The following is a 26436-nucleotide window of genomic DNA, read 5'->3' as shown; positions in this document are numbered from 1 at the left end:
ACCAGGTAGATCTCCATCTCTCAAAGGTTACCTACCTCTGTTCTAGTAGGTTAATTTTCTCCTGACTGCTACCATTGTGTATACGCATGTAATAGGGACATTAGATTCGAAGGGCTAGATTGGAGGGAAGGGTTGATATCAATGGTGTAATGATCAGAGGAAAGCACTGTGGAAATTTCAGCACTATAAAAAACAAGTAAAATAAAATACATGTTTGAAGGATAATATGAAATCATTTCACAGTGTAATTAGACATATTTGTTTTTATTCAAAATAAGATTACAGGAAAAAACTGTGCAAACCAAACGCATTTCGTAAGTTACATTTATTATAATTTATTGATGCCAAGTAAAAAAAAAAGAAAAAGAAAAGTTTTATACAATGCCAAGCCAAGACAAATGTATTATCTTTGTATAAATTATTATAATTGGACATTCGGTTCTTTAATATTTCAGCAAGCAGTAATTACGAGTTTTTCCACTTTGGTGGCAAACTCTGCCCTTTAACAGTAACCCATCATATCCTGCCATCAGCCAATGTCTGCAGTTTCCTAAAAAGTCTTAGCTTAAACTGGCTACAACCTAGCAAAATTTTGTTTGAAATTTTTCCTTTTAAGAACGTTTATTAAATTTTCCAATCCTTAGTGGGGATGAATCGTTTGTTTTTGACCAAAGCGAAAAGAAAATCTGAAGAAGCAGAACTACAGCGTATGCGGTTTTCATTCGAGAAATTACATTCATTTCAAAATTGAATGCTAAAAGCAAATGAAATGTTGAAGTACTTTTACCTCACATTCATCCAGTCACTGAATGTACAAAGAATTTCTGCATGAATGTTATAATAAATATTCATATGAACGTTTCCTGGAAAATTTACTAGTGTGCAGTCCAGATTTAACTGGATGTGCACATTTTTCCCCAAAGTGACTTCTCTCAAAATGGCCATCTATCCTTATGAACTAAAACTTTTTTTTACGTTATTGATACACATAAACGTAAGCAGATCCCTGTGAATTTGTTTGCTGAATCTGATGGTATCTTTTACCAAATCACAACCCAGCAGACTATAAAATCATTTACACTTTACTAGTTGTCTAAAAAGACTAGTGGGGCTGAGCAGAATTCAGAAGACAACCACTTGTACCGCTCTCTCTTAGGACTCACTTTTAGAACTCACAGCACACAATATGGTTGCCTCCAGTATGTGCAGATGAAGCGTCAACTTTAAGTTTTTATGATTGCCTCTAGAAGAAGATCAGCACTAACAGAGGATGTGCTATGCCAGGCATTGCCCACCATTACTAAAACAAATGACACAAAAATTAAAAGACATGCAGCATTCCATCACAGGCATGTTATTCCCTATTAGGCTCACTCATAACTTTAACAGCTAAAGAATTAAAAAGAAGGATGCTTTTAAATATACAAAGTACAGAGCAATCTCAGCACAGACCCGAGACATACAAATGAAATCTTCTACTATAAAGTTACACTACAAGAGATGAACAAAGGACTCCAGCAGTTTATACACAGCTAAGTACATTGCAGTGCAGTTGTGTACAGTGCAGGCTGGAGTTGTTGCTTTAAGCATTTGTTATCTTTTTTTAAAAGGTAATCTTCTCACCATGCTACACTTTATATACCAAGCAGAACAGGCCTAGTCAAAATTGAGGACATTGCCATCAAAATGTGTCTGGACGTGATGCTCGAATGCTTGCTGATCGCAGTCCAGAGGAAACTGCTCATTGCACATAGGACATATTTTCCAGTGACTCTCCACGTGCTCCTCAAAGTGGCTCTGTATGTAGTTGGGTGGGAACACCATAGTGCATAGTGGACACTTCCTCTGCATGGCATATCTTAAAAAAAAAAAAAGAATCATTGTACATCAATAACATTACAGACAAATTGGTAGAGCTGGTAGAGACATCCCCAAAAAGATTTTCAGCTATAATTGCAGCGAAAAGTGGTTCTACAAAGTATTGATTCAGGGGGCTGGATACAAATGCACAACACACTTTTCACAAAAAAAAAAAAAAAACGATAAAATACATAAAGAATTTTGGTTGTAACATTAACAATGTGGCAAATTTCAAGGGGTATGAATACTTTTTCAAGGCACTGTACTTGTACTATTATATAATCAGCAGCTTGTTACCTTGGATCAAAGCAGAAACCAGATTGCTCTTGTCCAGGAAAGCTGGGAGGCTCCTCATTCAACTGAAAGTTCATGTCATCATTATCCTGAGGAGAGGTAAAGGTATAAAATCATTATTTGGCATATAAAAGTTATAAGCTAGGCTTTCAAATAACTTTTGTTTTTGTGGCAGAATGTAAATCCTCAGATGAAGCAATCTCTCTGCAGTTTGACACAAGTCTACAATGATCATACAATCGGGCTTATACATATTTTCTGAGAATGAAGCACTGTAGCTTGGTTAGAAATGTACTTTTGAACATGCCAGATCTGTGCCTTTAATGACAAACATGGTGTCATGTAGTCGATCACTTTTATTGTATGCTAATCAATGCCATTTCATGACAGTTTTACCTTAAAATAGAAATGGCATGCAGAACATTTGTGTATACAAAAAAAATAAAAAATCATTTTGAAAATACAGTTTTTCCCTTATTCCATATTTTCTCTTTTTTCAGATGGAGAGAGAAGCAGCAGCACACAGAGATTCCCAGTGAAAGGCTGGGCGGGGGGGGGGGGGGGGGGGTGTCAGGATAAGTTTAGTCATTGGAGGAGCCTACATTGAGTTCCCAGCATAGCTAGAGAACCAAAAAGTTCTCTCCTGCTTGGTGTGGTCAGTTTTTAATAGGAGAGCAGAGGAACTGGCAGGAACACCAGGGATTTCACATAAAGGAAGCAATACAATAAGAACAGGGGGCCAGATTCTCGTACCTGCGGCGCAGCGTAACGTAACCCGTTTACGTTACACCGCCACAAGTTTTCAGCCTAAGTGCCCGATCCACAAAGCACTTACCTGGAAACTTGCAGCGGTGTATCGTAAACACGTCCGGCGCAAGGCGGCCCAATTCAAATGGGGCAAGTACCATTTAAATTCGGCGCGCTCCCGCACCGGACGTACTGCGCATGCTCCGTTCGCAAGTTTCCTGACGTGCTTTGCGCAAAATTACGACGCGCCGACGTGTTGAGAATCGCGACGTGCGCAACGTACTTACGCAGGGAAAACAAAAAAATTCAAAAGCGACGCGGGAAAGACGGGCATACTTTAACATGGTGGAGTAATTTTACACCATGTTAATAGCAGCCCTCTCTTTGCGACGGAAATCTAAGACTTGCGCCGACGTAACGACGGGAAAAACCTTTGTGGATCGCTGTAACTGCTAATTTGCATACCCGACGCTGGTTTACGACGCAAACTCCCCCCAGCGGCGGCCGAAGTATTGCATCCTAGGATCCGACGGTGTAATTCAATTACACCTGTCGGATCTTAAGGCTAGCTATGCGTAACTGATTCTATGAATCAGTCGCATAGTTAGAACGGCCCTAAAACAGAGATACGACGGCGTATCAGGAGATACGCCGTCGTATCTCTTTTGTGAATCTGGCCCAGGGTACTTTCTCATACAAGTACATGGTACAGCAGCTACATATCAGGAATATAAAATGTTGGGTTTACATACTCTAAGGCCCCGTACACAAGAGAGGATCCATCCGCTGGAATTGATCCGCGGACCGGCTCCAGCGGATAGATCCCCTGGTGTGTACAATCCAGCGGATCTGTTTCCGCAGATTTTTATCCCCTGGGATGGATTTCAAGCGGATACAAATTTGAAGACATGCTTTAAAATCTATCCGCTTGAATCCATCCCAACGGATTGATCCGCTGGTCTGTACAGACTCACCGAATCAATCCGTCCGAATGGATCCCCCGCATGCGTCGTAATGATTCGACGCATACGTGGAATTCATTATATGACAGCGTCGCGCACGTCGCCGCGTCTTCATCGCGGCGACGGCGCGACACGTCACCGCGATGCGATTTCGGCGCGGATTTCGATTCGATGGTGAGTACACTCCATCGGATCCAAATCTGCGGAAATCTTTGAGAGGATTTATCCGCGGAAACGGTCCGTTGGACCGTATCCGCGGATAAATCCTCTCGTGTGTACTAGGCCTAAGTTTTACTGCACCCTGCATTATATACCTTCCCTATTACAGACTACTCTATAAAGGTTTAGTGCTATAAATCCCCCTTTATAAATGAAAGCGTGCAATAATATGTTATATCTAAATAGATTTTGAATATAAAGCAGTACAACGTACACAAAATTACATCATAATCCGTTTTCCCTATGGTCATGTAAAATGATAGCTCAGATCCTGAATGTAAAGTACAAGAAGAATCACACTACATTATATGTGGGCTAGCACAAATGGCTGGGCATGGCAATGGCATCTGTGTATATTAATGTGCCATCAATAAGGCCCCGTACTCACGACCAAACATGTCTGCTGAAACTGGTCCGCAGACCAGTTTCAGCAGACATGTTTGGCCGTGTGTTGGCCCGAGCGGACCATTTTCGGGCGGATCGGACAGGTTTCCAGCGGACAACTGTTTCCTGGACTTGCTTTAAAACAGTCCGCTGGAAACCTGTCCCCCCCGACATGTACGGTCGTCTGTACAGACCTACCGTACATGTCCGGCCGCCCGCCATCCCTCGCATGCGTCGAATGACTTTGACGCATGCGTGGAAGCATTTTAAAGGCGGGCCGCCCACGTCGACGCGTCATTGACGCGGCGACACCGCGGACACGCCCCGCGTATTGTTTACGCGCGGACCTCTGTTCGATGGTGTGTATAGCCATCGAACAGAAGTCCCCGGGCAGACATGTCCGATGGAAACGGTCTGCAGACCGTTTTCATCGGACATGTCTGGCCGTGAGTACAAGGCCTAACACATATGTGGAATGTGGCACATTACTTCAGACATAAAGGAATATACTGTATATGTTGGTAGATTTTTTGTGTAGTATGTGGGGGCACTTGATATACATTTAAAGAGGTAATGGTGGTTTAACAAGAAAATAGTGTGGCCTTGTAGCACTCCAAGGCAGCAGATTTATGAAAACTTGCTGGGCATTATAAATGTGTGGTGGAGGGTGGCCCTGCTTAGGTTGTAGTAATGGATTGTATAAAAATGTCCCTGAGTTGAACAGCAGCTCATTACACCCAATGGGAGGAATGCAACAAAGCACTGATACCTCTTTTGGCGTGGCCCCCTTTTATATGGTCTGCGCCATATTCATGAAAGCCGTGTTCCAGTTTCTGTAATGGTGCCAACATGTGCACCAGATTAAGGTAGTTCTTTCTACTGCCACGTTCAGAATCTGTTGCTATGGTTGTGACAGAGTATATCAGAATTACCACCAGTTTGCAGATAAGCAAACTGGAGGTATTCAAGACCAGCTCCGAGTTGGCGTACAGAGACACACCAGTGCCCAGAGTTGGGCATACACCTTGGGAAGCTGCCATTATGTGACACCTCCTTGTACAGAACTTTAGGTTGCTAGCGACCCCTGACTTCTTAGCAACCGATAAACTCATTCCCAATCATTTGCCAACTGGGAGATTATCTGTCCAGCATCTGGATGTAAACAAATGGATGAGGATGCTGGTGACATTGACCAAATATAACAATGGCCATATTTGAACAATATCACCAGTATCCCTGCCTCTTTGCTTACTTTTAGTGGTCTGCTGGTGAATCTCCCAGCCAGCAGCTGAATGGAGAAGGAGTCATCCATTGCGGTTATACTATCAGCTGCCCAGCCGATGGTGTCTTAGCTAAAAAGGAGCTGAACCCACTTACACAGCCATTTGGGAAAAACAATGAAATACTCAAACTTAAAGGGGTTGTAAAGGTAAAAAAAAAAAATCCCTAAATAGCTTCCTTTACCTTCGTGCAGTCCTCCTTCACTTCCTGTTGTTCTTTCTGTAACTAAACACAGTAATGCAACACTTTCAGCCTGGTTTGGAGAAAGCCTCTTGAGGGGGGAGGGGGCGAGCAGGAGTGTCAGGGCACTCTACTTTGCAGATAGAGAAAGGAGCTGTGTGTTAGTGGGCGTCCTGACACTCCTGCTCGCCCCCTCAAGAGGCTTTCTTCACACAGGGAGAAAGCCTTGCATTACTGTGTGGAGTTACACAGACAGAAGAACAGGAAGTGAGGATTTCTCAGAAGAAAGAAGGACATTTAAAAGCAAAATGGAAGGATGAGGTAAGTGAAGGAGGACTGCACTAAGGTAAAGGAAGCTATTTAGGGAAAAAATTACCTTTACAACCCCTTTAATCTCAAGACTGGGAGAAAGCTTTCATTCTCTCACAAACTTTCTAAAGCCAGTAGAGCTCAAGTAAAATAAATGTAAAATCCTCACTTGGTGGTACAGATGTCCACATATTTTTCTATTCATCTCTTCTGGGTGAGTTTTGGCGATGTCAGGATTTTGGTGGCAATATGACCCACATTTGGTCAAAATGTCCCCCAGTTTCTAGAAACCTATTCTAAATATCTATTTTAGTGTAACAGGGACAGTCATCATAAACAAACCTCAAATAATGCTCATCTATGGATCCATAAAATCTGCCAAAAGGATGTTCTCCATTTTTTCTTTAACTGCAGCAGGCTCGGTCATCCCTTTCCACTGGCAATCTCCTCAGATTCCTACCTTAACAGAATGGGCAGTGACATCAATGGACAGTATTCCATAACTTCGTGAAATTTGTAATTATGGCATCTTCCGATGGATACAAAAAAAACATGGGAGCCATGGATGGATGGATGGGAGAGTTTGTTTTAAATAATAAAAATGAACTAAATAGCGTTTTTGATTTGCGGTGCTCAGACGCAGTGAAATGCAACTTTAAAAGTGCCCATGATAAGCTGCCTCTGTTGCTCAGAGCCACTACAGATTCAGACCGCTTCCAAGACGGATGTTGTAAGATAGGAGACAGCAGTTCCTATTGAAGACATTTTTGAGAAGTCAGATTGCTGTACCTCACAGCATAGAGATTTGCTCTGTAACTGTCAGCTGTATCTGAGCCCCCAATTTATAAATTAGCAGGGTAGAATCGTTTCCAATGATTGTGATGTCAGCCATTCTTAGTGACCGGACAGGATGTGTCCTATTCATTGTCACACCTCCGAATAAATAGCTGCTTCCTCTCACCGTTACACAAAGGAGGACTATGAGGCAGGTCTACAAGCTGCATGGAATTCTGAGAGAATGTGAAACACAAATCAATCTTGGCAAAGCAAATCAAATGTTGACAAGAAACAATGTAAATCAAAAAGGATTTGTGTGGGTTTGCAAGGAATAAAGCACAAAGCTAAACAATATTCAATCACAGCAGCGTGTAAATGTGTGTATAGGTAAGGGGTGTCACATCCCAACTCCCCCTCTTCCCCAGGCAGCTGACATGAGCGGCCCAGCAGTGAGTGATGTGTACATGGAGCTCCAGGCAGCCAAGCATGTCACTCGTGTCCGGCTGCACTGAGCTGCATCACTTAAATTGTCCTGTCAGGACAGGGCTGCAGCATATCATCAGCCCTGTCAGCTGTGCTTTTGTTTCAGCAGCACTAACACATGAATTTATCTGCAGAGCACTGATGGGTATCATGGCCAGCAAAGGGAACTCCATGTCATTAGCCTGGAAAGGCCACATATACAGCATCATAATGGCCATTTATTTCCAACTTACCATTTTCAATGTAATTTCATAGATTTATAAAAAAAAAAAAGTGTATTTAATAAGATTTATTAATAAAACAAGGTTTTATATAAAACCTCTTCCGCTTTTGAGAAATTGCATACAAATAAAAAATTAAAATTAAAAACTACCAACTGAAAATAAAAAAATTAAGTGTGCTGAACTCTCCCCAACAGAACAAATTAAGGGAGAAGTTTGGGGTATATAAAAAATAAACACACATAATCACCTCTATGCTGCTGGGTCAGTGTGATGTTGGAGCTGTCCCTCACCAACTGAGCCTAAGAGCTGAGCAATCACATGACCACAAATTGCTCAGTTCTCCGTCAGATTTGAGCAGAAAGTAGTGACTGGCAGTTGCCACTCTGCTCTCCAGCACTCACTGGAGTGGAAGGGAGGGGAGGAGGGAGAGAGTGGTTGGCCCTGGCACCGAGAGCCTGAGCTAGCGGCCAATCAGGCATCTGGGTGAATCCCAACAATACGTTCAGGATGCTTCCAGACCCTGGAGCAGCACTGTGATGCCAGCTACCAGTGGGCTTTAGCCTGCTGTCAGCTGATTCTCGATCACAGAAAAGCAAAGGTAAGTGCACTCCTTTGACCCACTAGAGAAGTACACTGCTGTGCAAAAGTTTTAGGCAGGTTTGAAAAAAATGCTGTAAATTAAGAATGCATTATGAAATAGAAGTGTTGATTTTTTTATTTTTATTTTTAGCAAAATGGAAAGTAAATGAACAGAAGAGAAAATAAAAATCAATATTTATTGTGACCACCCTTTGCCTTCAAAACAGTATTAATATGTCTAGGTACACTTGCACACAGTTTTTAAAGAAACTTGACATGTAGGTTGTTCCAAACATGTTGGAGAACTAACCACAGATCTTCTGTGAATGCAGGTAACCACAGATAGACTCAATGATGTTGAGATCTAAGCTCTGTTGGGACCAAACCATCACCTCCAGGACTCCTTGTTATTCTCCTGCTGCAGAATAAATTTGGGGCCAATCACTGCCTGTATTTCTCTGCATCGAAGACACCACTGATCGGGCAACACTCAAATAAAGTAAATGCAGTGGTCGGGCCAAGAAAACTTAATGCAGCAGATGAAAGACACATCATGTTTACTTCCCTTCAACATTGGAAGATGTCCAGCAGTGCCTGGGTCCCACTGGTTTCCACAGAATTGGTGGAAACCAGTGGGACCCAGGTACACCCATCTACTGTCCACAGAAGTCTGGCCAGAGGGGGACTTAATGAAAAAAATTGCGGCCAAAAAGCTATACCCCTGACATGGAAACAAGGTTAAGCGCCTCAACTATGCACAAAACTGGGATGCAGAAAAATGGCAGCTCTGGACAGATGAGTCAAAATTTTAAATATTTGACTGTAGCAGGAGCCAGTTTGTTCACTGAAGGGTACAATAATGAGTCTACAGACAACAGTGAAGTATGGTGGAGGTTCCTTGCAGGTTTGGGTCTGCATCTCTGCAAATGGAGTTGGAGATTTCGTCAGGATCAATGGTGTTCTCAATGCTAAGAAATAGAGGAAGATAACTAGCCATCATCCCATACCATCAGGAATGCGTCTGATTGGCCCCAAATTTATTCTGCAGTAGCACTATGACCCCTAACATACAGCCAATGTCATTAAAAATGATCTTCAGTGTGAAGAACAAGGGTTCCTGAATTAATGGTTTTGCCCCACAGAGCCCTGATCTTAAAATCATTAAGTCTGTCTGGGATTACATGAAGAGACAGAATGAGTTGGAAGCAGCCTACATCCACAGAAGATATGTGGTTAGTTCTCCATGATCTCTTGAGCAACTTACCTGACGATTTCCTTCAAAAACAGTGTGAAAGTGTACCTAGAAGAATTAATGTGGGTTTGAAGTCAAAAGGGTGGTCACACCAAATATTGATTTAATTTACTATTCTATAAAAAATAAACTATTAACACTTCAAAATTTCTGAAAGCACTCTTAATTTACAACATTTTTCCACACCTGCCTAAACCGTTTGTACAGAACTGTGTGTATATATAGTATCTCACAAAAGTAAGTACACCCCTCACATTTTTGTAAATATTTTATTATATCTTTTTATGTGACAACAAAGAAGAAATTACATTTGCTACAATGTAAAGTAGCGAGTGTACGGCTTGTATAACAGTGTGAATTTGTTGTCCCCAAAAATAACTCAACACACAGCCGTTTATGTCTAAACTTCTGGCAAAAAAGGCGAGGACACCCCTAAAGTGAAAATGTCTAAATTGGGCCCAATTAACCATTTTCCCTCCCCGGTGTCATGTGACTCGTGTTACAAGGTCTCAGGTGTGAATGGGAGGCAGGTGTGTTAAATTTGGCGTTATCGCTCTCACACTGGTCACTGGAAGATCAACATGGCACCTCATGGCAAAGAACTGAGGATCTGAAAAAAGAATTGTTGCTCTACATAAAGATGGCCTAGGCAATAAGAAGATCCAAGATCCAAATGTGAGGGGTGTACTCACTTTTGTGAGATACTGTATATTATATACATATACACACAAATTATATATTTCTTTGTAGTGCTCTTTGTCTGGTACAAAGCCAGAAAGATGTCAGTGATGAGCACTCATACATATAGCGGTTTCTTTTGGGGTTGTAAGAGGACAAAACGCACAGGTCAGAATGAACATGCGGCTAATTAAAGTGCCCCCACTGACTAGAGCAGAGCAACGCCTATCATGTGTAATGTTTCTGCCAGCGGTGGGAGCAGACAATATGCAAAATATGAGGTAAAGGTGGGTGACATCAGTGAGAAAACACTTTAGACCTTAAAACTGGCAAGGTGGGAAAAAACTCCTGACAGGCTTCCTAATTATCTTCAATCAGAGACACAAGGGATGTGAAGCAACAGGGAGAATTACTTGTTTTCCCCATTATGAGTGTCGAGTGCCAAGGCTATAATCATAGCTGTCAAAGAACGTATCACTTTCTACAAAGGTTAATGGCAATTAAACGCAGCAAACTAGACTAAATGAGGAACAGGTCATGGTACCACTGTAATGCAAAGAGCACACTATTCAACAGATAAGTATCTCTCATCATTTGTATTTGGCGGAGATGAAGAGGGCCTCCAGTCTTAATGTAGAAGTGCAAATTCAACAAACACACCGACATTTCAATTTAATTTAGGAAATCAAAAGGAAAACTTGGCGTACCATGTACTGTACAGCCATGGCACAATTATCAATTCTCTAGCGGTTATCTGACTTGTACATTTGCCAGACAGGTCCAAAAGCAGTGGCATTTGTTACAAAAACTAAACTTTTTAATCAACAAAAACAGCCATTTTGCACCACTGTAAATTTGATAATATAAGAGATAAGCAGCTGCATGACAGAAACTGACCCCCACATGATAGTGAAAAATGCTGTTCTAATGTCTATAGAAGTATGCTGTGTCCACAGACGCACTTACAGTAAATGGATGTCTTTAGTACCTCAACCCAATTTTCATTCAAACCCCTCAAAATTGCAAGTATCAGATGAAATCATGTATTGTATGGATTACATCCTGTGCCGTTACCGAAAGCACCTCCTACACTTAGGAAACAATCTTGGAAGACCTTATAAAATATGGCATCCTACTGATGTTTGATTAGGGAGGTAAAGCACTTAACCCGTTATGTCACTAAACAGGCACATCCATCACTGTACAGACTTAGGCAGGCCATACATGGGTCAAATTTCGAAAGAATTTTCTTTCAAAAATCTTATCTAAGAATTTTTTTGTTCATATCTCGCAGTGGGCTGCAGCAACAGCCCATTTTTGTGCGGCCATTGAATTTGAGTAAACAGGCATGTTGGAATTTTTTTTTTAAATGAATGATTTTCAAATAATCAATGATGGGAGAATCATGCGAGAAATCTAATCGAAAAGAAATGCACAAGAAAATAAAATTCATGGAAAGAAAAGAAGATTCCCAGCTAAGAAAAAAAAATTCTGTAGTAACAGGAGGTGAAATTGAAAGCTTGGTTGGTCAAATTTCAAAATCAATGGTGGCATTCATCAGATCACAAAGCGCACAAAATTTCTGATTTTCGAAAAAAATAAAAAAAATAAATTAAGTTCGACCATGTATGGTCAGCCTTAGATCAGTTATGTATTATAAAAGTATTGCTGGTATAACTGGCTGATTCTAGCGTTATGTTATATTCCCACCAATCACTTCACAACAGATATCCGAAATTTGGGAGATTTTTCATTATTAGCTACTGTCGTTTTATTGCTATGCCCACATACTGAAATTCAGGCTTTGTAAGCTGAAGGAGAAGTTGTTAAGACAGCTTTGACACAGTGGGGCAATTTACAGACGAAAATCTTTGAGAATGACACAAATATTAATTATCACAAAGTTTGCGCCTCCATTTTTATGATGGCAATTTGCATATACTCCAGAATGTTATGAAGAGTTATAAGATGGATTGCAATGAATTGAAAAGTCCCCATTTGCCCTAAAAAAACGTAATCCCATAAAAAACATTTTCACTGCATTTGTGAAGACTTCAGGGCAGCCCAAGAAAGCCCAGCAAGTGCCAGGACAGTCTCCTACAGTCGATTCAGCTGCGGGATCGAGGCACCACCAGTGCAGCGCTAGCTCAGGAATGGCAGCAAGCAGGTATGAGTGCATTTGCACGCTGTTGGTTAATTGCCAGCTTCCATCGTTCTACAATGCCTCACCTGATGATCATTTCCTGATCATCAGCCAGCCCTTTCTGACTATTTAAACTGACTGGTTCATTTCTCCCATGCCTTTGTCTTGTTCAGCATATCTGAAGATTCTCTGCTGTGTTCCTGTTAAAGACTTTCCTGGCTGATGTCCCTTCTGGTTCCTGATCCTGTTTGCTGTCTCGGACTATGCTGATCTCTGGCTTACTGATTTACTGGCTTGCACTGACTACCCACTTTGATTACTGAACCCTGGCTATGTTTTCACCATGTTTACTATTTGTACCATTTTTAGCACTATATTAAAAGGTGTGATTTTTACAGCATTTTCTGTCTCAGTCTGATTCATGGTTCCTGACACAGGCATAGTGAGGCAAAGACTTTTGGAGGATGGCCTGGTGTCAAGAAGGGCAGCAAAGGAGAAACATTTCTGCAGGAAAAACCTCAGGGACAGACTGATATTCTGTAAATGGTACAGGGATTGGACTGCTGAGGACTGGGGTAAAGTCCTTTTCTCTGATGAATCCCCTTTCCAATTGTTTGGGGCTTCTATAAAAAAACCTTGTCCAGAGAAAAAAAGGTGAGTGCTACCATCAGTTCTATGTCAAGCCAATAGTACAGCATCCTTAGACCATTCGTGTGCCAAGGGAATGGGTTCACTCACAATTTTGTCTAAGAACACAGCCATGAATTAAGAATGGTACAAAAAACATCCTTCGAGAGCAACTTCTCCCAACCTTCCAAGAACAGTTTGGTGATGACCAATGCCTTTTTCAGCATGATGGAGCACCTTGCCATAGGGCAAAAGTGATAACCAAGTGGCTTGGGGAACAAAAGATCAAACATTTTGGGTCCATGGCCAGGAAACTCCCCAGACCTTAATCCCATTGAGAACTTGTAGTTAATCCTCAAGAGGCAGGTGAAATGAAAAAAAAATACACAGATTCTGACAAACTCCCAAGCATTGATTATGCAAGAATGGGCTGACATCAGTCACAATGTGGCCCAGAAGTTGATTGACAGCATGCCAGGGCGAATTGCAGAGGTCTTGAAAAAGGGTCAACACTGCAAATACTGACTCTTTGCATAAACTAAAAGCCTTTGACACTTATACTGAAGTACTGTATAACAAGCATTTCATAACATAGTAACACTCGACAAAAAGATCTAAAACCACTGAAGCAGAAAACTTTGTGAAAATGTACGTTTGTGTCAATTCTCTAAAGTTTTGGCCATGGCTGTACTAAAACTTGTGCAGCTCTGCATAGAAACCAATCACCTTCCAGGTTTTATTGTCAAAGCTTAATTGAACAAGCTGAAGTTAGTAGCTGTTTGTGCACTCTCCATTTTAAGACCCCTTTCAAGCTAAATAAAGTGCTTGAAAAGCTCACGAAAACCTATCTTTATTAAACTCAATGAATGCTTTCACACTGAGGCTGTGTGCTGGCAGTGCGGTGAAAAAAAACACCACTTCAGGGCTCAAAATGTCAAGTCCTGAGCTACTAGGCAGGCCTCAAGGGTTACTCGCCACCAGTTGCCCCACCCAACCTCTAACATGCCCCACCCCGAATCCCACCCTCATAAATTATCTAATGAAATGACACTTACAGTGCCTTGCGAAAGTATTCGGCCCCTTGAACTTTGCAAACTTTTGCCACATTTCAGGCTTCAAACATAAAGATATAAAACTGTAATTTTTTTTGAAGAATCAATAACAAGTGGGACAGAATCATGAAGTGGAACGAAATTTATTGGATATTTCAAACTTTTTTAACAAATAAAAAACTGAAAAATTGGGCGTGCAAAATTATTCAGCCCCTTTACTTTCAGTGCAGCAAACTCTCTCCAGAAGTTCAGTGAGGATCTCTGAATGATCCAATGTTGACCTAAATGACTAATGATGATAAATAGAATCCACCTGTGTGTAATCAAGTCTCTGTATAAATGCACCTGCACTGTGATACTCTCAGAGGTCCGTTTAAAGCGCAGAGAGCATCATGAAGAACAAGGAACACACCAGGCAGGTCCGAGATACAGTTGTGGAGAAGTTTAAAGCCGGATTTGGATACAAAAAGTTTTCCCAAGCTTTAAACATCCCAAGGAGCACTGTGCAAGTGATAATATTGAAATGGGAGTATCAGACCACTGCAAATCTACGAAGACCTGGCCGTCCCTCTAAACTTTCAGCTCATACAAGGAGAAGACTGATCAGAGATGCAGCCAAGAGGCCCATGATCACTCTGGATGAACTGCAGAGATCTACAGCTGAGGTGGGAGACTCTGTCCATGGGACAACAATCAGTCGTATACTGCACAAATCTGGCCTTTATGGAAGAGTGGCAAGAAGAAAGACATTTCTTAAAGATATCCATAAAAAGTGTTATTTAAAGTTTGCCACAAGCCACCTGGGAGACACACCAAACATGTGGAAGAAGGTGCTCTGGTCAGATGAAACCAAAATCGAACTTTTTGGCAACAATGCAAAACGTTATGTTTGGCGTAAAAGCAACACAGCTCATCACCCTGAACACACCATCCCCACTGTCAAACATGGTGGTGGCAGCATCATGGTTTGGGCCTGCTTTTCTTCAGCAGGGACAGGGAAGATGGTTAAAATTGATGGGAAGATGGATGGAGACAAATACAGGACCATTCTGGAAGAAAACCTGATGGAGTCTGCAAAAGACCTGAGACTGGGACGGAGATTTGTCTTCCAACAAGACAATGATCCAAAACATAAAGCAAAATCTACAATGGAATGGTTAACAAATAAACATATCCAGGTGTTAGAATGACCAAGTCAAAGTCCAGACCTAAATCCAATTGAGAATCTGTGGAAAATACTGAAAACTGCTGTTCACAAACGCTCTCCATCCAACCTAACTGAGCTCGAGCTGTTTTGCAAGGAGGAATGGGAAAAAATTTCAGTCTCTCGATGTGCAAAACTGATAGAGACATACCCCAAGCGACTTAGAGCTGTAATAGCAGCAAAATGTGGCGCTACAAAGTATCAACTTAAGGGGGCTGAATAATTTTGCACGTCCAATTTTTCAGTTTTTTATTTGTTAAAAAAGTTTGAAATATCCAATAAATTTCGTTCCACTTCATGGTTGTGTCCCACTTGTTGATTCTTAATTTTTTTTTTACAGTTTTATATCTTTATGTTTGAAGCCTGAAATGTGGCAAAAGGTCGCAAAGTTCAAGGGGGCCGAATACTTTCGCAAGGCACTGTAAAGGTTTAATGCAGAATTAAGATATAAAAATAAATAAAACAACTTTATCTGTGTCCCCATTGCAGCTATGTGTCTGCCAGTGTGTCCGCCAGTGCAGCTCTGGGTCCGCCAGTGCAGCTCTGGGTCCGCCAGTGCAGCTTGGTCTCCCCAATGCAGCCCACACGCCAGCCCTCAAAAACCACTCGCAAAATGCGAGCAGGCGAGTGGATTTTTTGAGGGCTGCACCACTCTATCGAAATGAATGGAAAGCTCAAGAGTGCCTGAAAAGCTCTTCAAAAGCGCCTTAGTGAATAAACCCCTGGTGCAGTGCTGGCGAACCTTGGCAACTTGGGTGTTTTGCAACTACATTTCCCATGATGCTCACGCACTCAGCAGTGTAGCAGGGGTGCCAAGGTTCGCCATCACCTAGAGTATGAATGCTCTTTGCATGGTCCAATGATAAGGTGGTAGGACACAGGAAGTTGCAAAGCTCCACCGCAGAACACTGGTGTCATATTCCTGGCTATACAGTGTAGGAATATGTGAATCACATGGTTGAATAAAAAATAAAAAAAAACATTATTTTGGTATATAATACAGGTTGCATATGAGTATTTCAACATTGTTGCTGTCTAACTGAAATTCTATCTTATATATGATTATTTTTTTTCAAAATATAGACGGTAATATTTTATTTATTATTTTAAACAAAATAAAAGAACAGTATAGTAATATCAGAATGTCATGTCCTGGTGATTTATCAAAGTTGATGACAAGGGTGATGAGAAACATCTGAACAGAGAAGCCAAGTGTCTCCAAGTCTGCGTCTTACTTACAGTAGGATGAACATTACAACCCCTGTTAAAATGAGCTACCCTGTCTTTCTGTCTACAATCCTGAAGCCAATTCATAAATCCAAACTGAGATCAAAAGGTATTGTGTGCTATCTAGACACTAGGATTTATGCTGTGGGTAGAAGTCACACTAGAAAAGAAATACAACGCTTCACTGTTATGAAATGTTCATCTAAAATGAGCTTTGTGATTATTTTGTTTTTAGTAATATGCATTAAATGTAGCAGTGGAAATGGAAACAAAACACCATTACTAGTTAAAACATAAAAGCTGGACTCACTTGGTTGTTATCATCGGGATCTTCCAGGCCATCCGGCCTGCTGAGGTTGCGAGCAGGCTGGCTGCAGACCACCTTGCTTTCATATTCCCATAGGTGCCCCTGTGCTGGAGGCCCCTGTGCTGGAGGCCCCTGTGCTGGAGGCCCCTGAACTTCATCTGGGTTAAAAGCACCATCTGCCCCATCTAAGTACAAAATATAGCAGTATATTAATGAGTGGTGCAACATAAAAAAAAAAAAAATGATATGCATTACAAAAGGTCACAAATCCAAATATTTATACATCCAGCTTTTCTCACAACTCTTTAAACAGTGGTAAAGTGAAAGCATCCTCTGAAGGACGAGCACCAACATCTCCACATGAAACAACACACAGTTATAATACTGGCGGAAGACCTAAACTTTAAAAGGATAAGTTCACTTTTAGAAAAAATTTTAATAAATGAATATATATGTTTTTACCTACAAATATTTTTTTTTTTTTTAGGAGCAATTACTTTTTTTTTTGTAGGAGCCTGAAAAGCATTGCACCCACGATCAGCAGATCGTGGATGCCATGCAGGACTCCTACAGACTGTCAGTGTAAGATGTCTGCCAATACATCATACATCATACAGGCAGGCATTTTCACAAAAACAGGAAGAATAAATAAACTACTAGAGCACTCAACAGCGCATTGGTAGTTCATTGAGAACTACAAGCCAACAGCCGCAAACCCTGCTGGTACTTGTAGTTCTTTTCAAATAGTGACAACAGGTACAGGGAGAAGATCCCCGGCCTGCTGTCACAGGCAGTGCAAGGATCAGGGAGTGGTTGCAGGCATGTAACCTGTTCCCAAAGGTAAACTTATCCTTTAAAGTAAAGGGACAGGCCAGGCATTAAGACAGAGTAGGAGCAGTAATACCACAAAAAAACATCTGTCAAATGTAAAAAGCAGTTGGTCACATGACTCTGTGGAGTCTTCAGTCAAATATAATAAACACTCTGCTGAGACAGGCATATAAAATGCAAGTGCTGCATGTTAAAGGACCGAATATGCTAGCTTCATGTCACGTGTCCCTGAGTCAAAGTACGGCAGAACTTGTGCTTTACAGCTCAGAGATACATTTTTGTTCACAGCTTTTGCCCCAAGGTCTGCTTCATCTACATACTTTTGGAAATGAGGTTAGCTGTAAATGTCTAATATTGCATATTTAAAAAAAAAAAAAAAAACAACTACTGCCATTGTGTGTCACATGTTTCACCCCTCCCTTAACATGCCATTACTACGATGTTGAAATCTTCTTTACTACAGTGCTTTTAGATCAGGAGACTTTTTTCTGATCTCATTTTAAACAAATAACTAGTTTCTGTGTAATATTATGAATAATACTCCCTTAATGTTTCTTTCGTCATAATTAGCCTGATTGGAAATGGGCACAACTTTAGATACAGCTGTCCAAGCGTTCTCTATAGGCATAGCTGCAAAGAACAATATGATTTGTTGCTGGGGAGCGATACAGAATGTGAGATAAGCCATAAAACTTTAGACACTCGTAGAAGCAGCCTGTGATTCACTCACCTCTTGTTGCATTGGATATATAAGGATTTCCAAACTGCAGTACAGGTGGCTGGATTGGTATGATGGGAACAGTTCTGTGCTCTTCACAATAAGGATTGAAAAACTGTAAACCCTGGGAGCTGCTTCCTGATAATGTCTGACCACTGGCCACTCTTTCTGACAGTCTTTCCAAATTGATTTCCAGTTCCTATAAAGCAGATGTAAGCAAAGGTAGTATTAAGCTTCTCATGTTTATAGTAAACCTGTACAAAATCAAAAATGCAAAACACCTGAAGAAAAAGGGCTTTATACTTATGTTTCTGGAAGACAGTGTCTTAAAACACCATCCCAATGCTTCTCCCCATCTGTCGCAAGTATTCAACACTTCTTGGATGTGTGGATTCCAGCTAACTGTGCCACATGTAGTGGCTCTCTGTGCTGGCTCGTATATCATTACAGAATGTAGAAGCCAGCAAGAGGAAGAAAGCTGGATAGAGGGGCAACAGGTATTTGACTCATCCAGGCAGTCAAAAACTTGTGGAGGGCTGAGGAGCAGCATTATGGTGATGTCTCAACATACAGGCTGCAAGATAGTGAAGTGCAGCGACTTTTCTTTCTGCAGGTATTTCAATTGGTTTTGACCCTGTGACAGGGTTGCCTTAAAAAAAGTATAGAAGGTTATCTAATTAAATGTGATTCTGACCTATCCTGAGAATTTTAAAGTGAAAACTGATGTCCTAAAACACACTGCAGTGCCTTACTTAGTACTGAAACTCCAATGCTGCAATCTAAATGTTGAAAAATAGCATTAAGCAAATTTATCCAATGTAGGTTCCTAGCATTTGGTCTGCTTCATTGAGGTGAGGCTCACAGATATTTTTTGTTGGTTGTGTCTTTCACATGCTCCATTCGGTATATTATACACCTGAGTGTCTGTGCCATAGTATCACAGGTTTTTGTTGCATCTTTGTTAACTGGCAGCAGAGCAAACCATAAGAGTACACTAACCGACCCCCCCCCCCCCCCCCGAATTACAAACTTGTTTACGTCTCCCTTGATGCATTCAGAATTGTTAAAGCCAAAAGGTCATTCTGTACCTGCAATTTTTTTTTATTTACGCAGCTTGATGGTATGGATCATTACCATATAAATTACGAATCCAAATTCAGCTTATCGAATGCCCGTGTAAGTGAGCCCTTAGTGACTCCCCTGATACGATCATCACTAAGGGCCCTTTCACATGGGGCGAATCAGTAATGATCCGCCTCCGTGTGTCCGTAAAGCTCAGCGGGGATCCCCCGTAAAATCCCCGCTGAGCCGTCAGCTGACAGGGCGGTCCCCACACACTGTGCAGGGACCGCCCTGTCTTTCCTCCGCTCTCCCCTATGGGGGATCGGATGAACACGGACCGTATGTCTGTGTTCATCTGATCCGCCAGACGGAAGAAAAATAGGATTTTCTTCCGTCCGAAAAAACTGAGCTTTGCAGAGGCGGGTGATTACGGGTGTCAGCGGATGGTCATCCGCTGACACCCGCAATCACATAGGGACCCATGTATGTCCCGTTTTCATCCGCAACGGATGGATGAAAATGCGGACATACAGTCCGCACATGTGAAGGGGGCCTAAGCCTGACCACAGAAAAAGATGGCTGTTGAGGAAACAGGTGGGAATAACTGATCTTGGCACACTACCGATTAATGCCAGATATTTAGAGCTGGATTGAAAAAAAAAAAAAGTGGACTTATTTAATTACTGTATCCTATGTCCTACGCCTACATCGGGCGCAATTTGTCCACAATACCCAGCATTCTTCAGAATAATATTTTCACCTATTTTACCAGTCTAAAGATACAAGTGTGGTTTGCTTTTCTATCACAAATGAATATGCTTTTATAATGGAAGACATTGAAGATCCGTGGTCAGCAAGAACATTGATAATACATTTTTTATTACTTAGCGCACATACAAATTACAGAAAAATATATCCTCTAGGTGGAAAATCAGTACCTGACATGTCTACTGTGTGCGTTTTAGTTGAACCAAGTAACTACATCCTGTATGAAGGAAAAGTTACAAAAATGTCCTACCTTCACAGTGTCCTCCAGTCTGCTCTTTTCACTTAGCAGTACTTCAACATGGCAGGAGAGCTCTGAAATCTCCCGATCCTTCTCTGCTGACTGAATCTGCAGAAAAACAGTGCATGATGAAAGCTAAAGTTTTATCTAAATGAAACATACCATATTAAATCACAGATTACAACTGCAATAAATAGGTAATGTAATGTTATGGTATACAAATTCTACTGAAAAATGGGAATAAAATGTGTTATTACATGGCTGAGATACATTTTAGAAGACCACTAATTTGCAGCAAAAATAATATACAGAGAACTATGTGGTGGCATTTATGTCAATTCTGTAACATTAATGCCGCGTACAAACGGTCGTTTTTTAAGATGAAATAAAACAACGTTTTTCATCATGGAAAAAAAACTACGTTTTTCGAACTTCATCATGAAAAACGACGTTGCCCACACACCATCGTTTTCTGAAAATGCTCTAGCAAAGCACGGTTACATACAACACGTACGACGGCACTCTGTCCATTCAAGCTCCCATCTCATAACTTGCTTCTGAGCATGCACAGGTTTAAAACATCGTTTTAGCCCACACACGATTTTTTATGACACAAAAAACAACATTTTGAAAAACGATCATAAAAAATTTAAGCATGTGACGATGTGAAGCCCACACACGATCATTTTAAATGACGTTTTTAAAAACGTTGTTTTATTTCATCACAAAAAACGCGGCATCAGATCGTGGTTTCTACTTTGTAGAAACACACAATCTGTCTTCTCTTCTCTGATTACACACACACACACAAACCCCCCTGCTGCAGCTCGAGCATGCGATAACGCGTTGCCAGTGGCGATCGTGCCCGCCAACCACGGACACGCAACCCCGGCCTTGATCAGTTGAGCAGGGACTGTGTGTATATATGTGCTGTGGCTGAGTCGAGGCCTGTGCAAAAAAGAGTCAATGCACATGCATGTATCCTATGGGGCATCTGTGGACATCGCTTTACTGTCCAGCGGCAACCTAGAGGCCGTTTCTGCTCCATCTTTATCACGGTTACAGCGATCCACGGTGGCACGGTGCGACAGGGGTCTGACGACATCTCATCCCTTGAGCCAGGACCCTGAGGGAGATCCTGAAAAGCCACCATCTTCATCATCAATTACAGTATCAGTGAGCTGGCACCTGCCCATCCAGCATTATGAACACTGTATACAGACAGCATTGCCCTTAGTCACCATGCTGACACCGGTAGTGCCACAGGACACAAGGTCATCCAGATATAGAGACACTGTATATAGACACCATTGTCCTTATTTACCTTGCCGATACCTGTAGCACCACAGATTACAAGCATTTAATCTCTTTAACAAGGGACTACACCTACCCCCCCCCCCCCCCTTTTCATAAGAGATTTATTTGACCGCACTCTTGGAGACTAAACATACCTTTTGGTTTACCACAGTTTGTGTAACTTTTCTACTGCTGTCTTATACACTAATATTGCATATTAGGTGTGCCAGAGGGGTTGGGACTTAAGCATACTTAAGCGGCTCCTCCGTAGGGTAGAGCTACACTTGTAATATGCCCATCATACCTTTCACACCTTCCTCTAGTACAAAAAAAAAAAAAGAAGAAGCAATTTGTAGTACACTAATTCATTTCAAAGTAAGGTCTTCTTTCCAGCCTTCCTGGCAGGCAGAACACAATTACTGCTACCGCCATTAGTAATTGTGCATGAAAAATCCGACAGGTTGGTTGTACGATCAATGGATGGACTTACAATCAGCCTGCCAATACATGGATTGAATCTCAGCCGAATTTAGATGGAGGCGTTTATTTTTTCAGACTATGAAATCTTGCCTATAGGCCTATTGTGCTGAATTAGAAAATACAAACCAGTTTAGGGCAAGTCTTCAGTGACTAAAAATAACCAACAGGACTTCAGCACTGGAGTCTGATTGATATTGGAGGGACAGGTTAATTTTGTTCAATGTGATCAGAATACAGCACTGCATTCTGGAATGAAATGCATTTTATCTGAATAATCAATAAAAATAGACAGCCATCTATTATTTTTTCCTTGCTCACTCTGTAGTTCTTAGAACAACATGTCTTTGCCACTTAAGAGTGCGCCAAACCAAACAGCATAGATCCAGAGATCCCACAGATAACAGACAAATTCAATAACACAGCCTGAGCCCACATAAGGACAAGACTGACAGAAATACAAATACACTTAATGGCCATCCTTGTTTGATCCTGATCTTAGTTAAACATCAGCAGCCTCACAGAGACAAAACCTGCACTATGTAGTTTCTGCAGGAACAAAGACCTAAACATGAAAGCTCATATATAGAGTGTACATCAGTTCACAGTTTATTACATATAATAAGAAATGTATTCCGGGAATGCTAAGCTAAAGTTAAAGCAGTAATACCCAACTTGTTACCTTTAGAGACTTCTAAGCTAAAAAGTTTTATTTTACTTTTAACGCATTATACTTGCCTCTGGGCAGCTGAACGGTCAAGGTCACTGCAGCTGGTCCAGGGATTTGAAATCCCCACTTTTCTCCCCAATCTCTGTCCAGCCCTTTCAGGACAGACCAGGTAAATTCTGATTGGTAAGTGCCATCACAATGAAGAGGGAGAAAAGCAGGGATTATAAATCTCCAGACCCCTGGACTGACAGTCCAGCAGCCCTGGAGGTAAGTACAGCAGGGACCAGGGGGGTACGAAGGGTGACCGATGTTTGTTCATCTTTACATTTTTTCTGTACTTAACCCCTTAAACCTGCCCATTGCCTGCACGCAAACTCATTTGTTAGGTAAACTTGGAAGCCCAAAATAATAAGTGCCGGAGGTCTTGAGGATCAGATAGAAAACAGTTATTTTATGTAACTTAAAAAAAAAAAAGTAGTAAATTCTAATTTCTTAAATTATCTCTTTTATATCTCTTTTATATGCAAAGAGCACTTTGATCTACTCAGATATTTTAGATCTGATCCTTAAGATCTCTGTTGGATGCCTCCTTGGATATCAAAGGGGGATTTTTCCCAGCCACATCTTTGCCTCTTCCTCTTGTATTTTCAGGCTGAGTAGATGATCACAGAGTGGGTGTCAGTGTGTATGTCAGTCTTTGAGATAGTATAGATGTGTGAGAGCATGTACTAAATATATTTATCAGAATGTGAATGTAAGCACATGTTTTGTGGTATTTTAATATTCCCTGACAACTATATCATGTAGAGAAGGGGGCATGTAATTATAATGTGACTGACACTAGATACCAGCGACAATGCAAGTTAAAAAAAAAAAAAAAAGTGCCAATTATACCAGGTAAAGGATTAGTTCACCTTTAAAAAATAAGTTATGCAGTCCAAGAACACTATTCCATAAATTAAGGGAGTCAAATTTTAAATGCATCCATATTTTTTTAACTACAATATACACTTATGCTCCTCCAATACCTTTAGGCCTTTTGTGAACCTGCCACAAACACTTCTGATATTTTTCACAGCTCCGTCCTGTCCTCCTCTGTAGGACAGACTAGCCATTTGGATGAGTGCCCCTTAGTGGTACAGGAGCAAGCACTGTCCAGAGACCCGCACATACGCAGGGCCATCTCTCAGGGCCGCAGATAACCTTAGAAGATGCAATGCTCGTTCTCCCATTGCAATGCACATGTGCGGTGCTCGGGAGCAGGACAATGTTCCCTCCTGCACTGCTAGGGGGTGCTTGTCCAAACGACTGGTCTGTTCTAGAGTAGAGCACAGGACAGAGCTGTGAAAAATATCTTAAAGTGGTTCTAAAGGCTCAAGTTTTTTTTTACTCTTCTGTGCATCAGTGACCACCCCAGTACTTACCTGAGCCCCATCGCAATCCAGAAATGTGCACAAAAGCCTTGGCTCTCCAAGGACTCTCATTTCTCATTGGCTGAGGGAAGTTGTCAGACAATGTCAATTCTGACAAAACTCATCAGGTGGAGCGCATGTTTGATGTCATTGTGTGCTTTTATCCATGATTTTCCCTTTACTACTTCTGTGATGGATGTGTGTAAACAGCGCTGTTTTTTTATCAGATTCTTGTAATGTATTTTTTAAATACATTTTAGTGGTGGTTTTACACTATCTGTGGATGCTTGGTATTCTTTTGCATATGTCCTATGAGATGGGAGATTGACCTGTGAACGCTGTGATCGCCCACACTGGTGCCACCTTGGAACGTTTGGCAATCTCAATAGGATATATGGCTGGACTGTGCGTTCCTATGCGTGATTGGAAATCACAACAGCCTATTTGACTCATTACCTATGGTATATGGGTCCATGTGTTTTGGTAAGAGTGCTTGCTACATTTATGATGGTGGATCACGGAATGGGAGCCACTAATTTATCATCTATACGTGCTGAAATTCACTTGTCAACCTTACTTGGACTCGCAGTTCTTTTGGTGGTATGTCACGTTGACTCACATGATTTTTTTTTCCTGTTTTTTTTTTTTTGACACATTATTGACACTTATTTTATATTTTACCCATTTACAAGTGTTGATTCACTTTCAATTTTTCTCATTGTAATTTCACTGAATACCTTTTTATGTGTATGCATTTATACATTGTTGCTTGTTGGCGGTGACCTGGGTTTTATGTACAGTATTCTATTTTCACACAATTTATATCAATTGAAGTGCTAGCAGCTACCTATACTCTCATAGCGCAATACTTCTTTTTATCTTTTTCTGATGTATATTACCTGTATTTTATGGGAAGCGCCGCATAGATTACTTTTTACATTTTGAAAAACTTCTGTTACACAAAACAGTATTTGGTTGCTTTATGTTTTTTTTTTCTAGCATGAAATTTGTCTAAGTGTCATACCTACCTTATACTGGTCTTCAATAGCTGCTAGCTGTAGCTTGATGCTTTCATTAACTTTCAGCTGTTCCTTCCACTTCAACTCCATCTTGGCAGCACCATCAGCCAAAGCACTGCATTTCTCCTTTTCTTCCTGGAAAACAAGAAAGCATCAATGGGGTCTTGTAACAGGGTCCATTTATTAAATATATATATATATATATATATATATATATATATATATATATATATGACAAGGCATTACTGTACAACAAAAAAAGAACTAAAGTATAGGTATTTCAAATTTTAGCACTGCATACCTGTACAATGCTGTGCAATAGTGGGATAGTGCATGCTGGGAATGGGGGGGGGGGGGCAATTTAAGTGACTTGTTGCTTTGCCTTGCATGAGCAAACACTGTTTACATTAAAAGCTACTAAGCATGTAGTGTAGCCAGCCCTCCCACTCGCCTGCTCGCATTTTGCGAGGGAATTTTGAGGGCTGGCGAGTATGCCTGGGAGGGGGGTGAGCCGCCATTAGCCTGGATGGTAAGGGAGCCTAGGGGAATTGAGAGGAGAGCCAGAGCCACCGCCGGAGCCGCTGCCTGGTTGATTACAGTGCTGGGGAACATAACAGCTTTCATTTTAATAGCTGTGTTCCTCTCCGCGTGCCGTCATACACAGCCCCTCCCCTTTGTCCAGGGAACTTTGATATGTTTATCAAAGTTCCCTGGGCGGGGGGGGGTCTGTAGATGACAGCGCGCGGCAGGGAACACAGCTATTAAAATGAAAGCTGTTATGTTCCCCAGCGCTGTAATCAACCAGGCAGCGGCTCCCCTCTCTCTTCACTTGCACAGGTAGGCTGCACGGGGGTCACAGTGTGCACTGGGGTGGGGGCCACAGTCTGAACTGGGGGGGGTCACAGTTGGCGGTGGGGGTCACAGTCGGCACTGGGGGGAACACAATTGGCACTGGGGTGGGGGTCACAGTGTGCACTGGGGTGGGGGTCACAGTCTGAACTTGGGGGGGGGGGGGGGGGACAAAGTTGGTGAAGGGGGTCACAGTCGGCACGGGGGGAACACAGTCTGCAATGGGGGAACACAATTGGCACTGGGGTGGGGGTCACAGTCTGCATGGGGGGGGGGGAACACAGTTGGCGGTGGGGGTCACAGTCGG

General features: G+C 41.6%; 1 protein-coding gene across 3 annotated transcripts in view; it reads right to left on the bottom strand.

Moving 5' to 3' along the window:
* Positions 1-310: 310 nt before the first annotated feature.
* Positions 311-26436, bottom strand: part of TAX1BP1 (Tax1 binding protein 1) — a 166970-nt gene continuing 140844 nt past the window's right edge. For all 3 annotated transcript variants that reach the window (XM_040352923.1, XM_040352921.1, XM_040352922.1), the window contains exons 13-18: positions 25290-25415; positions 20419-20514; positions 18351-18537; positions 16793-16974; positions 2158-2243; positions 311-1858 (exon numbers count right to left, since the gene is read on the bottom strand). In XM_040352923.1, the coding sequence (XP_040208857.1) occupies positions 1657-1858; positions 2158-2243; positions 16793-16974; positions 18351-18537; positions 20419-20514; positions 25290-25415 (879 nt within the window). In that variant the 3' untranslated portion in view covers positions 311-1656. The remainder of the gene's footprint in view (positions 1859-2157; positions 2244-16792; positions 16975-18350; positions 18538-20418; positions 20515-25289; positions 25416-26436) is intronic.

The sequence above is a fragment of the Rana temporaria genome, chromosome 5 (assembly GCF_905171775.1).
Source record: "Rana temporaria chromosome 5, aRanTem1.1, whole genome shotgun sequence".
NCBI lineage: Eukaryota > Metazoa > Chordata > Amphibia > Anura > Ranidae > Rana > Rana temporaria.
The sequence above is the reverse complement of the archived record's forward strand: the minus strand, read 5'-3'. Positions and strand labels throughout refer to the sequence as shown.